The 11273-nt window shown below is 31.7% G+C and overlaps 1 protein-coding gene across 3 annotated transcripts; it reads right to left on the minus strand.

Moving 5' to 3' along the window:
* Window positions 1-369: 369 nt before the first annotated feature.
* On the minus strand, window positions 370-9945 carry LOC133202707 (uncharacterized). Of its 3 annotated transcripts, none has more exons than XM_061338564.1 (10): window positions 9686-9719; window positions 7277-7380; window positions 6881-7006; window positions 6235-6393; window positions 5615-5751; window positions 4064-4163; window positions 3687-3781; window positions 2735-2898; window positions 2409-2549; window positions 370-1410 (listed from the first exon to the last, which is right to left on the minus strand). In XM_061338564.1, exons 1-10 carry the CDS (start codon window positions 9708-9710, stop codon window positions 1292-1294), a joined length of 1170 nt encoding a protein of 389 aa, XP_061194548.1. In that variant the 5' UTR covers window positions 9711-9719; the 3' UTR covers window positions 370-1291. The 3 variants fall into 3 exon arrangements, with proteins under 3 accessions (XP_061194548.1, XP_061194550.1, XP_061194549.1); XM_061338566.1 differs by lacking the exon at window positions 9686-9719 and adding an exon at window positions 9837-9945 and having other exon boundaries at window positions 371-1410; window positions 7277-7376; XM_061338565.1 differs by lacking the exon at window positions 9686-9719 and adding an exon at window positions 9837-9945 and having other exon boundaries at window positions 371-1410.
* Between the last annotated feature and the right edge of the window lie 1328 nt (window positions 9946-11273).

Genomic DNA, 11273 nt, shown 5'->3' on the forward strand with positions numbered 1-11273 from the left:
CCTTATAACCGAGATTTCCTTATAAGTGAGTTCTTTATGACCGAGTTTTACTGTATACGCTCATTTAACAAAACCCTGAACTGGAGCAATTGAATCTACAAATTTTTCAAACAAAATTATTTCTAAAACAGATTCAAATTTATTTAACAACTCTATCAAATACATGATTGTGCAGGAAATACCAAGAAGAAAGTAAACCTAAATAAATTAAACATTTTCCACTGTGTTGTACGTTTAATTTGACAATTTATTTTACAGAATCTTATTGGCATTTTATTTATTAAAGAGGAGACCTATAACTTTAAATATAAATCAAGAATGAGGTATCAAAATCCCAAAGAAACAATCACAAATCAAATGATAATACAAAGAAGGTGGGTGAAAAAGATAGGAGAAATGCCCATGGTTCAACAAACGAGAAAGTGAAAAATTAAGTCTCAATTATATAACATTTTTATCCATATTTCAATTAACATTAGTGTATATTTGATGTAAAAATCTCCATAATTTTTAACAATCTCACAGGTTTTGAATTATTCATCTATAAGATACATCTACAAGTAGCATACACACACCAAAGAGGGCAAAAATGATCATTTCTTCATACTATAACACATTTTTTTTTTTACATACAATGCATGAGTGGGTCTTTGTTCCAGCTTTTAGAAAGTACATGTATGTACCTTCAAAGTATGCATTAAAATAAAATTATACATTTTTTGCGTAACAAAACTTGAGCAAGCACCTTACATACCTTTAAAATACACTTTTATAGCACAACATTCTATCCTTTTTTGAGAAATATCCAGTTATCTAAGCTGATTTACAAGGCTCATATTAAGAACAAGATTTAAATGCCACCATCTGATATGAGTTTATGAGTTAATTGTTTGGTGAATTGGTCAATGTGTCAATCTCTTAAGAAAAAAGAAATTCATGTTCAAAATTTTTATTGCTCATGTTCAAATTTCAAGAAAACCATAATTTTCTATTACCATAAAATTATTTTTGCTGAGAGAATTTTCCACAGAGAAGTTTCGTTTGTATTAATTTTATACCTTTAAATAATAAGAACTTCACTCCATAAACTTACTGTGGTAGTTCACAAACTGAATTTGATTTTTATACATGTGAAGCAGTAAAGGCATTTTCCACATCTAATTCACCTATGTTCATTATCATGTTTATATTTTTGCATCTCTACACTTTCAAATGTTTGAATACTAGTAAAGTCTCTGAATAAATGATTTTAAAACATCTAAAAAAAAATCTAAATATTTCTTGTAAAATATCAGCTAGGGTTTATAAAGTCATCCATGTCAGTCCAAATGTGAATCTGACTGCTATTTGGTGTGTTTCTTTGTTTTAAGAGGTGATTAATCCGACCATCAAAGAGTCCAAATGTTCCTCCTGAAATATTTTAACATTAAATATAGTTAAAAGGTAAAATATTTAATAATTGTATAAATACATTCTATTGATTTTATTTGCTTTTTTGATAAATATGCTTAAGAGCAAATTTTTTAAACAATACTTGTAAAAATGTTATTCTATTTCAATCTACACTTTGAATAAAATATATGTTAGAGGAAAAATATGGAACAATTAATGTATTCTTGTATACTTTTTGTACAGTTTGAGAGCACAAACGTAAATAGAACTATCTACAACTGTTATACTTCATAGGGATTAAAAAATTTTGATTTTAATTTTTTCAATATCCACACTCTCGACAGAGTTGTACCGGGGTATTTTTTTCTATATTTGCCCTCTCAATAAAGTCTTGAATTCATGAAGCTGTGATAAAATATGATATTGAAAAATTGCTTAATATATGTATATTCACAATGAGGACTCAATTTCCATTTGTAAAAATTTAAACATTCACAAATAGGAGCCATAGAAAATTAAGTTGAATTTTAAGTCTTTACATACTACTGTTATTAGTACTGTATGTGTACTTAAAAAAGCGGGCTTCATATTTTAGCGGCTTTGGCACAGACAATTCATGAATACCGCTAAGATATCATTTATAAATACAATTTATGGCACAAACATGTGTAGAGCTAATTCATGATTTTTCCAACAACTCCATACACAGTGATTGTGCTAAATTTTGAATACACCTATTTATGTACACTTAAAGTATGTCCAAAAGACCTTGTCCTTCAAGTGTTTATACATGTATCTAGGATCATAACAGAAAATGACTTTAGATAAGGACATGATCAAACTTTGTACACACATTCTAATTATAAGTGCTATGTCCTACACAAATTGAGAAAACATATTTCTGAGAGAAAAGCATATTGATTCCTATTGCTGATTTACCCAGTCTCCTACTTTTCATTGGGAAGGGGGAATACTTAAAACAAAATATAAGAAAAGTGTAAATAAAAACTGCATACCTGTGTGAATAAATAGAATCTGGTTTCCCCTGAATCTGTGAGGATTATTCTGTAACTCTGACACCAGACCTCGGACAGCTTTTCCAGTGTAAGTAGGATCAAGAATCACACCTGTTGATGCTCCTATGTCCATAATGAACTCTACAAAAATAAACTATCATTTTGTTTTTGAAGGTTTTAACACATGCTGAAGAGATTGTATTTGTCATTTATTTATTATAGCAAATGTATTTCTTTTTATAAGTTTATAAATGTAAGTATATTGTTGTAAAGTGCAATTTCCTTTTTGAGTCAATTTATAAAATTTTTTTTCTCTTTAAACCTACCTAATTCTTCTTCAGTAGAGAGGCCATAACCCCGACCTTTATAGCCCTCTATAATGTCCAGAATTTCCTCTGATTGGACATCTGTCAATCCAAGTTCTGATAGTGTTTCATTCACATGATTATGAAAGTACTTAGCATCATCACAAACTATAACAGCATGTACCCTAAAATAAAAAAGGGCATAGGAACAACTACATATTGGTGAAAAATAAATCATTGGTTTATAAAGCATTGATTCTATATTGTGTCAGAAAAAAATCTTTGATTTCCAAGCAGATTTTTTCCTAATTTTCCACAAACATTCTCTAGATGAATGAAGATATTAAAAAGGGCTTTCTGGAAAGATATACACACAGTAATTAAAAAAATATCAGATGGATGTTGACAATATCAAACGGCTAAACTTTTGATCTTGAGACAGGATTGTGATACAACTTGACCTTTATTCCTGCGTGATGAATGTATTACATGTAATGGCTTTGATCTTGAATGATGATACTGACTTGACCTTTGACCCTGTAATGACTTTATCTTTGATCTTGTCAAGGAATGGGTAAAATGACTAACTAGACTTTTATCTAATACTGATTTGACCTTTGATCTTTTAAGATAATACTGACTTGACCTTTGATTCTCTTTGATGAAATTGTTAGTGACTTGACCTTTAATCCTGTAAGATGAATGTGCAATGGGTAATGACTTGACGTTTGGTCTTGTATAATGATATTGACTTGACCTTTGATCCTGTGTGATGGAAAAGTAATGCCTTGACCTTTTATCCTGTAAGATGTATATGTTACAAGAAATACGGTAACTTGACTTTTTATCTTGTACAATGATACTGACTTGACCTTTGATCCTGTGTGATGTAAAAGTTAATGACTTGACTTTTTATCCTGTAAGATGAATATGTTACAAGTAATCACCTTTGATCTTGTATAATAATACTTACTTGACCTTTGATCCTGTGAGATGATTGGCTATACAGAGTCCCCCAACAGTCCCTCCACTACCACATGCCACCACAATATCTGTGATCCACGGTATCTACAAGTTTTAGTAATTACATGTAATAATAAAAAAAGTTATACATTACATGGAAATTGTTCCATGAAGACAAAGGTTATTAGGAGGCAAAACAAAGAAATTCAATTTGCCTCTCATTAATTAAGATCCAGATACCTTACTTCCTCCACACCTGTCTAAGATTTTATGGAGCAAAAGCGAAGATGTATGATCTAAACTTAATTTTTTGAATATGAAACAGACTTAATAGTTCAGGAATTGTGAAATGAAATGTGTTTATTTTTAATACTTACAGATACTTACACAAGGCAACATTTCTTCAAACACTGTAAGAAATCCAAACACTCCTAATGTGTTGGATCCACCAACTGGTATTAAATAGCTCTCCTCTCCTGTCTTCTCTCTGTTGAAGAAAGTACAGAAGTCAAATGAGCCACTACTCTCATTTCATCACTTTAACTACCTGAAAAATGATTATGTACATAAACAAAATCCATTATTGTGGTCTTTACTTTAAGACATTGGTTACAATTACAGCAAACTTGGATATTATTTATTCCTATTTTGGCCCTATTCTAGCCCTGGAGGCACATTTGACAAATCTGACTTATACTTAGTGGTGGAGATTTTCATTACAGTGTTGTTTGATTGATTGTAGCACTGCTACTTTTGCAAATATTGTTTTAAGATTTAACACATATATCCCTACTGTATGTAAGACTATGATCCTCTGTTGTGGCCACAACAAAACTCTGGAGACTAAACCTTGAAAAATTTGAATCTGTACCTCTATGTACTCCAAAGTTGATATTAAAAAGATGCTTGAATTTCTGATTGACAATATCTTTGTAGTTTTTGGAGATCATCTTTCAACAATCTGTCGGAATTCCAATGGGTACCAATTGTGCCCCATTATTACCAGACCTATGTTATATTCGTATGAAGCAGAATTTATTCCAAAACTTCATGAGAAGGAGAAAACACTTACTGTGGCCTTCAACTGGACATTTTTGAAATATTGACGAAGTATCATCAATAAACAATAGTAATTTCCATTCATATGTACACTTGATATATCCCAGTGAACTTGAAATAAAAGATATCACAGAGTCTGACACATCCATTCATATTTGAATATTTTACTAGAAAAAGACAATAATGGTAACCTAACACAAAAACTTTATGATAAACATGATGAATTCAACTTTACTGTCGTCAACTTCCCTTATTTATGTAACAATACAACCTTATCAACTGCATATGGAGTTTATGTCCCCCAGTAGATTCGATATGCAAAAGCATGCTCTAATTGAAAACAATTTCTAAAACGAAGCAAGCTTTTGACAAACGAGTTGATGAAACAAGGATATACAGTCTTGTTTGAAGTTGACATTTGCAAGTTCTACGTTTGATACAATGCCCTTGTCAGCAAATACAATCTGCCATTAAGTCAAATACTGGCCGATGTTTTTCATACAAACTGTTAGGCCATTATTAAAACTCACTTAATGGTCTACAGATTTTTCCATTTGCCTGATCATGACAAGGAGCACATGGCGGGTGTGAACGGTTGATGGGGGATGCTTACTCCTCCATGGCACCTGATCCCAACTCTGATACTTTTAGACATCAGTGTGTGCTCTGCTCCCGATTTGTATTGTTTCAATGGACTTTTGAGCTTGATTACTGTTCATTATCTCCATATCTCACTCTACAGATGTTTGCTTATTAAATTACTTAACTGCAACCTGTGGTATTAAAGAATATAGAGATATAACCAGATGCTCTTATTTGTATGAGTAATACATTTACAATGTACTATTCCCAGATACATAAGTACAAAAGTGTACAAACCTAATGGATTCAGCAAGTTTTTCCATTCTTGGTTTCAGTTCTGTGAGGTAGGGAGATAATTTTGGCACCATGTACATATGAGCACCACACATTCGATTCAACAATACATTGCCCTCACAACCAACATCAGCTTCACTCTGCAATGAGAGGATGTTATGTTTTGTCCCCACCCCCATCCCTCATTCATTTGTTATAGGAAAGCTATACTGTATACAGGGTTATTTTTGCCACAAATTATTTTTGCAATTTTACACTTGTGAGCAATTTTGTGCCATTTTAATTTCGCCTAGTCACATTTTTGTTTAAGAAATTATACCTTTTTTCTTTGTCACTCACTTGCGTCTAGGACAAAAGGAGCAAATATATAACAGAGGGGGGGGGGGGGGGCAATTTCCCTGTATACAGTTTAAGTTCTTGTGGTATTTATTTGAAGTAAATTTAATTTACTTAAAGACTTTGTGGATAGTTTCTTATTTAGCCTGCATGTAATTCTTTTCAGTATTATTTTATTTCTGTCTAAACTCTGTTTGTATCCTAGTCATTGTAAGAAAATGAGGAAATGATGTGTTAATACTTTGCACTACACAATTTAGTGTTGTTCATTACAAAATACTTTGTACCTCGATATCTGCCCTAAGCACTAGATGTGGAGTCATTCCCAGCTCTCTGGCGGCCAATGCAGTGATTCTGCAGTGATTGGACTGAATTCCACCACAAGTAATCACATGTTTACAACCCTTCTCTATAGCATCAGCCAATAGGAACTCAAGTTTTCTGACCTGTAGGTAAAACAGCATAAACAAGTATTAAATTCTATTTGAAGAAAATATATGAGCACTGCCTCCCTTAATTACTTAATAACAAAGATTTCGCTGAAGTAGTTTTCAGTCCTAATTTAATTTGAACAACAAAAAGTAATAGATTTTATCAAATCTGAATGCAAACAGAAAATAAAAAGTGTTTTCATTCTAAAGTTTGACTATCAAGTACATGTATTAATATGAACAAACTATAAACCCTTGATATCTAAAACATGTCCAATTTGGGAATGTCATAAAACTGAGATATTTCTGGGCTTGGAGAATTTGAAATTGAGGTTCAAATTCATTATATATTCAGGATAGCCAACTCTGACCTTTAACTAAGTCCTCTTATTCTAGATATTAGAAATCAAGATGCTGAGGTTCAATTTATTATGCTCTAAGTAAAAGTACCAGTATGAACATTTAAAATCCAATTAAAACTTAAAACATTATATCTACATGCCTTGTTTCCTGAGATGGCTGCTCCAGTAGCGTCCTCTCGTCTGATAAAAACTTCAAACTGTTTTGGAAAACCAGGAAGATTCCAGGGGTTTATCATCCTCACTTTATCATCACCTCTAGGGCTCAGCTTTAAATTCAATGAGGACTAGAGTTGGTTCCATTGGTGTATAAAATGAGTGGTGCTTATCAAATTCATATAAATGACAACACCCATCACATTTATAAAAAATTAAAATACAAAGTTTTTCGTTTATCTTATGAAGAGCAAACTTCGGATGTTTTTCTTCTTTCAAATCCTTCTTCATATTCAAAATTAATATTCATTGTCAACAAAGTGACTTAACAACCAGCCATGACCTTGAATTTTGCCAAACATTCTATGATCATTTCAACTTACTGGTATCATGGTTTTGGGAATATTCTTAAGGCCCTGCGCCCATCTTGGTGGATCATAAGGCAACAGTGTCTTTAGCATTGTAACTGTTTTGCTTCCCATTCTACCTGAAGAAAAGATCATTTTTTGTCATCTGTGAATTCATTTATTTACATTTGCAGCTGTTTTTTTTTTATTTTTTACTAAGCCAACTATGAAATTGACTTGAATGCCTTTTTGTGTATAGTCATGTGTAGAAATGTACACAGAGAAACACTTGCTATTGTGACATCACAGTGTTGCAACGGAAATGTAACAAAAAATATAATAATAAACAGCAGCAAAAAATTCAAATATTGAGTTTATATTTGTTAAAATTGTTTTTAAAGCATTAAAACGCAAATACAGTTTAACTTCCATATCTGCAAAACTGATATCTTGAATACCATGAATAATATGTCCAAGTGTTTTGGAAGTCCTAACCCTTTATTCTTCAAGTATTTAACCCTGGATATCTCGAATCCTCTGATATCTCAAGATTTACTTCTCAGTCCCTTTGAGCTTGAGATAACGAGGATTGACTGTTATCATAAGGAATGTTTTTTTTAGTTTTTGAATGACTTATGTTATGTTGGTGTGCAAATCACACAGACTTGCACGTAGACATATATGCTAGTGCACTTCATGAAATATGCTTAATATATGTGACACATCTGTGTTATTTACACATCAATTAAAGGGTTTTTATCACGTCTCAAAATTTTTGGATATGACAAAGTTTACATGTTATTTAAATCATATATCTAAAAATCTTTGCTAGGAAATTAATATTTTTGATGTTTCAGAGATTCAAAGTTTGAATTTCTCAATATGCATATATTGATTGCCAATGTTACCCGCCACTGCTCTAACATCATAGGTGTCAATCCTGGTTAAGCGAAGTACTTATTGTGTTTACAGAAGGATTCATTTGTTGCATCTATTAAACCTGTTAGATAATAATTAAGTGATAATTGGATAATTGACAGCTAGTAAGGTATAATTTGTGGCTTTAGGATGCACAGATGAACACAAGAAAGGTTTTAGGAAGATTTTTTCCACAGTTCCTGGACTTGTTCGAGAGATGAAATGGGGGTCTCTTTCCTCAAACGCGACGGCATTCATCTCCATTCAGAACAATGCCCGATCGTTAATTTTGTGTACTATAAATTATTTTAAGGAAAAGAAACCTTTCTTTAAAAAATTTCCAACATGCATTTTTAAAAGTCGCACAGAATCTAGTAGGAATGTTGTGAACTTAGTAATGGTGCACGGCGCCATTGAAGAAGTGTCACTTCTAGTATATGATATTCACTGCTGGAACAGATAGAAGATATTCAGGATTTATTTATATATAAATAATTGAAATAATGAAGAAGGAGAATTTAAAATTCCTATATTTATAAATATTTACGAAGTTAAACTTAGTAATTCGTTCTATTCAGTAGAAGTCCCGAGTTGTCAACGGCTTCGTCTTCGGTGACCTCTCCAATTGTCAACATATTTTCTGGTCATTTCTCTTTGCTAGGCATTCATACATAAAACATTGACCATTCATAACCAAAGGAATATGGCCGATGTAAAAATTTCAACCTGCCACATTGTGTGGTCTATTTATTTAACGTAAAAATGTATTCAATATATTTTTTCTTACGATAAGCTTTACAAGTTCTAATTGACACCTATGACGTTTCAGTACCACGTGACCCTTATCTAATTAGTTGAGATTTTTACTACAAGGACCTTATATTACGGGCGTTTCATCGTCTAATTACGACCGTTTTCAAAATTATTTCGTAATTAAATGATAATTATATGTTACAAGAATATAATTTTGTTTCATTTTTAAGAAATTTAGATACATGATAAAAACCCTTTAACACTCACCAATAAATTATATAAAATTAAAAAATTGGTCAAATTTAAAGAATATATAGATAATTATATTCTTTTAGGGGATTGCCATTTGATTCTTGGAGGGGGGGGGGGTTCTGCAAATTATGTTGATTCAGATTTCCAAGATCTTGCAGCCCCCTCCCCCCAAACAGGAATGAAATCGTTGTCTCTTCTTTATTTCTTTAAAAACAGAAAATTCCAATTTAATTAAAAAAAAAAAAATATTCCAAACTTGAATTATTTGTCTCCTGGATCAATCGGTAACATTAAGGAGCATAGCTGAGGTGGATTGATAATGAATTTCAAACTAGAATTTCAATCCAGTATTTTCTCAGTCGTCCGTGTCGAATTGTACTCGCCCATTTCATAGTCTATCATCAAATATTTTGACTGTAACAGATGGAAATAATGTAAACTGCATATATCCAATGAATCTTGCAAGTTAATGTGTTTCGCGGTCTTAAACTGTTAAAGCTTTTTACAGCAATTATTAAATACCATCTATGTCATATCTGGATTCCATTTTCTTTCGTAAGCATGCATTGTCTAGTATCCATAACCCAACCACATTGATAAGATGTGACCTACTTCTGCAAAACACCGAGTGCCCCATTGTAAATAAATAAATTGCATGGAATATTGCACTCACATAAGTATTAATATGAATACTTCTCCTTTTTCTTTTCAAATGTTACCGAAAATACAATTATTTATCCGCGTCAACTTTTTCTTTAGTTGTTTTAGCTTTGTAAGTTTGTTTACTTTTCAACATTTCGGTGATAAATCATACAGGAATAACATTCTCGTTCACTAATTTCAAAACCTTCGACAATCAATGTTGCTCCGGATTCAGCCAAACTCAGGTTCCGAAAATCTGGCCTCAAGACCAAAAACTGAAAACAGACTTAGTTCAAAATTTTTATTTTGTATAACTTGAGTTTTATATAATATATGTGCTTAAAAATTGCAGGTTTATATTACGTGATTACATTCAAGATCAAACAATTTTCTTTCATTATCAAAATTATTTCAAAAGTTATATTGATTTGAAATTTTGAATCAAGTCTGTTTTCAGTTTATAGTCTTGGGGCCAGGAGTTGGGTAATGTTGAAAATGCTCACAAAATTATCTCTTTATTCTCAAAGTAATGTGTATTTACCCATGATATTTCTTTAAAGTTAATAATTATAGTTAATCATATTATACGAGGGAAAATTATCAAATCTCTAATATATTTTCAGGACACTCCGACATGGGAATAAAAGCATTTTGTAATTGGAAATTAAATATATTTTAGGATAAAAAATTATAGGTATCCAGGCATTTGGAGAAAATTCCATGTATTTCATACTTACATGTATACGGTACTTTCTAAAGTTCTTCTATTTACTTCATATTGTTATATATACATGTAGTACCTAGTGTAAAACCTTTGTGCTATCAGTGCAAGACATCACAGACCACTTATAATTTCATATCGTGCTAATAAACATTGGTATCTAAGGCTAGATTAAAGGCTAAAGATGAATCTATTTAAGTATTTTGTACTTTTATAGAGACATTATCAACTTTTTACAAGACCGTTTCAAAGAACCCTGAATCAAATTGCGATGAATGAAATAAAAATTGTTGCACGACAGGATTTCAATTTCAATCTTTTAGAGAATTTTTAATCAAATAATAATTTTAAGAGATATCCTTACGTGAAAAAAGAAAATAAATACATATATTTTAAGTTAATCAATCTGCCATTGCAATCCAAAAATAAAACAAGAGCATAATATACGTGCTTATATTAAATACACGTACATTGTAAAGAAGAATGGATTCATACTTTCTGGTATGGATCGACTCATCTGAGTGCCTCCATTATCTTAATCCAGGGAAGTTTTTAAACACTTTTTTGCCAGGGGATCGTCATTGACAATTTTCTGAGCACTTTTAGTTTTTCGTAATTCTCGTTTCTCTTGCAGTAGATGGCCAAAGTAAAATGAGTTCAAGAAAAGGATCCTTTTCAGGACCAGAAACCAGGACACACAATACAAAGAAGATTGGAAAATCTCCGTACGCAGCTAGACCTACAATC

This window comes from Saccostrea echinata, unplaced genomic scaffold, assembly GCF_033153115.1.
Source record: "Saccostrea echinata isolate AGI-Se365-2 ecotype Australia unplaced genomic scaffold, CSIRO_AGI_Sech_v1 ptg000047l, whole genome shotgun sequence".
Classification (NCBI taxonomy): domain Eukaryota; kingdom Metazoa; phylum Mollusca; class Bivalvia; order Ostreida; family Ostreidae; genus Saccostrea; species Saccostrea echinata.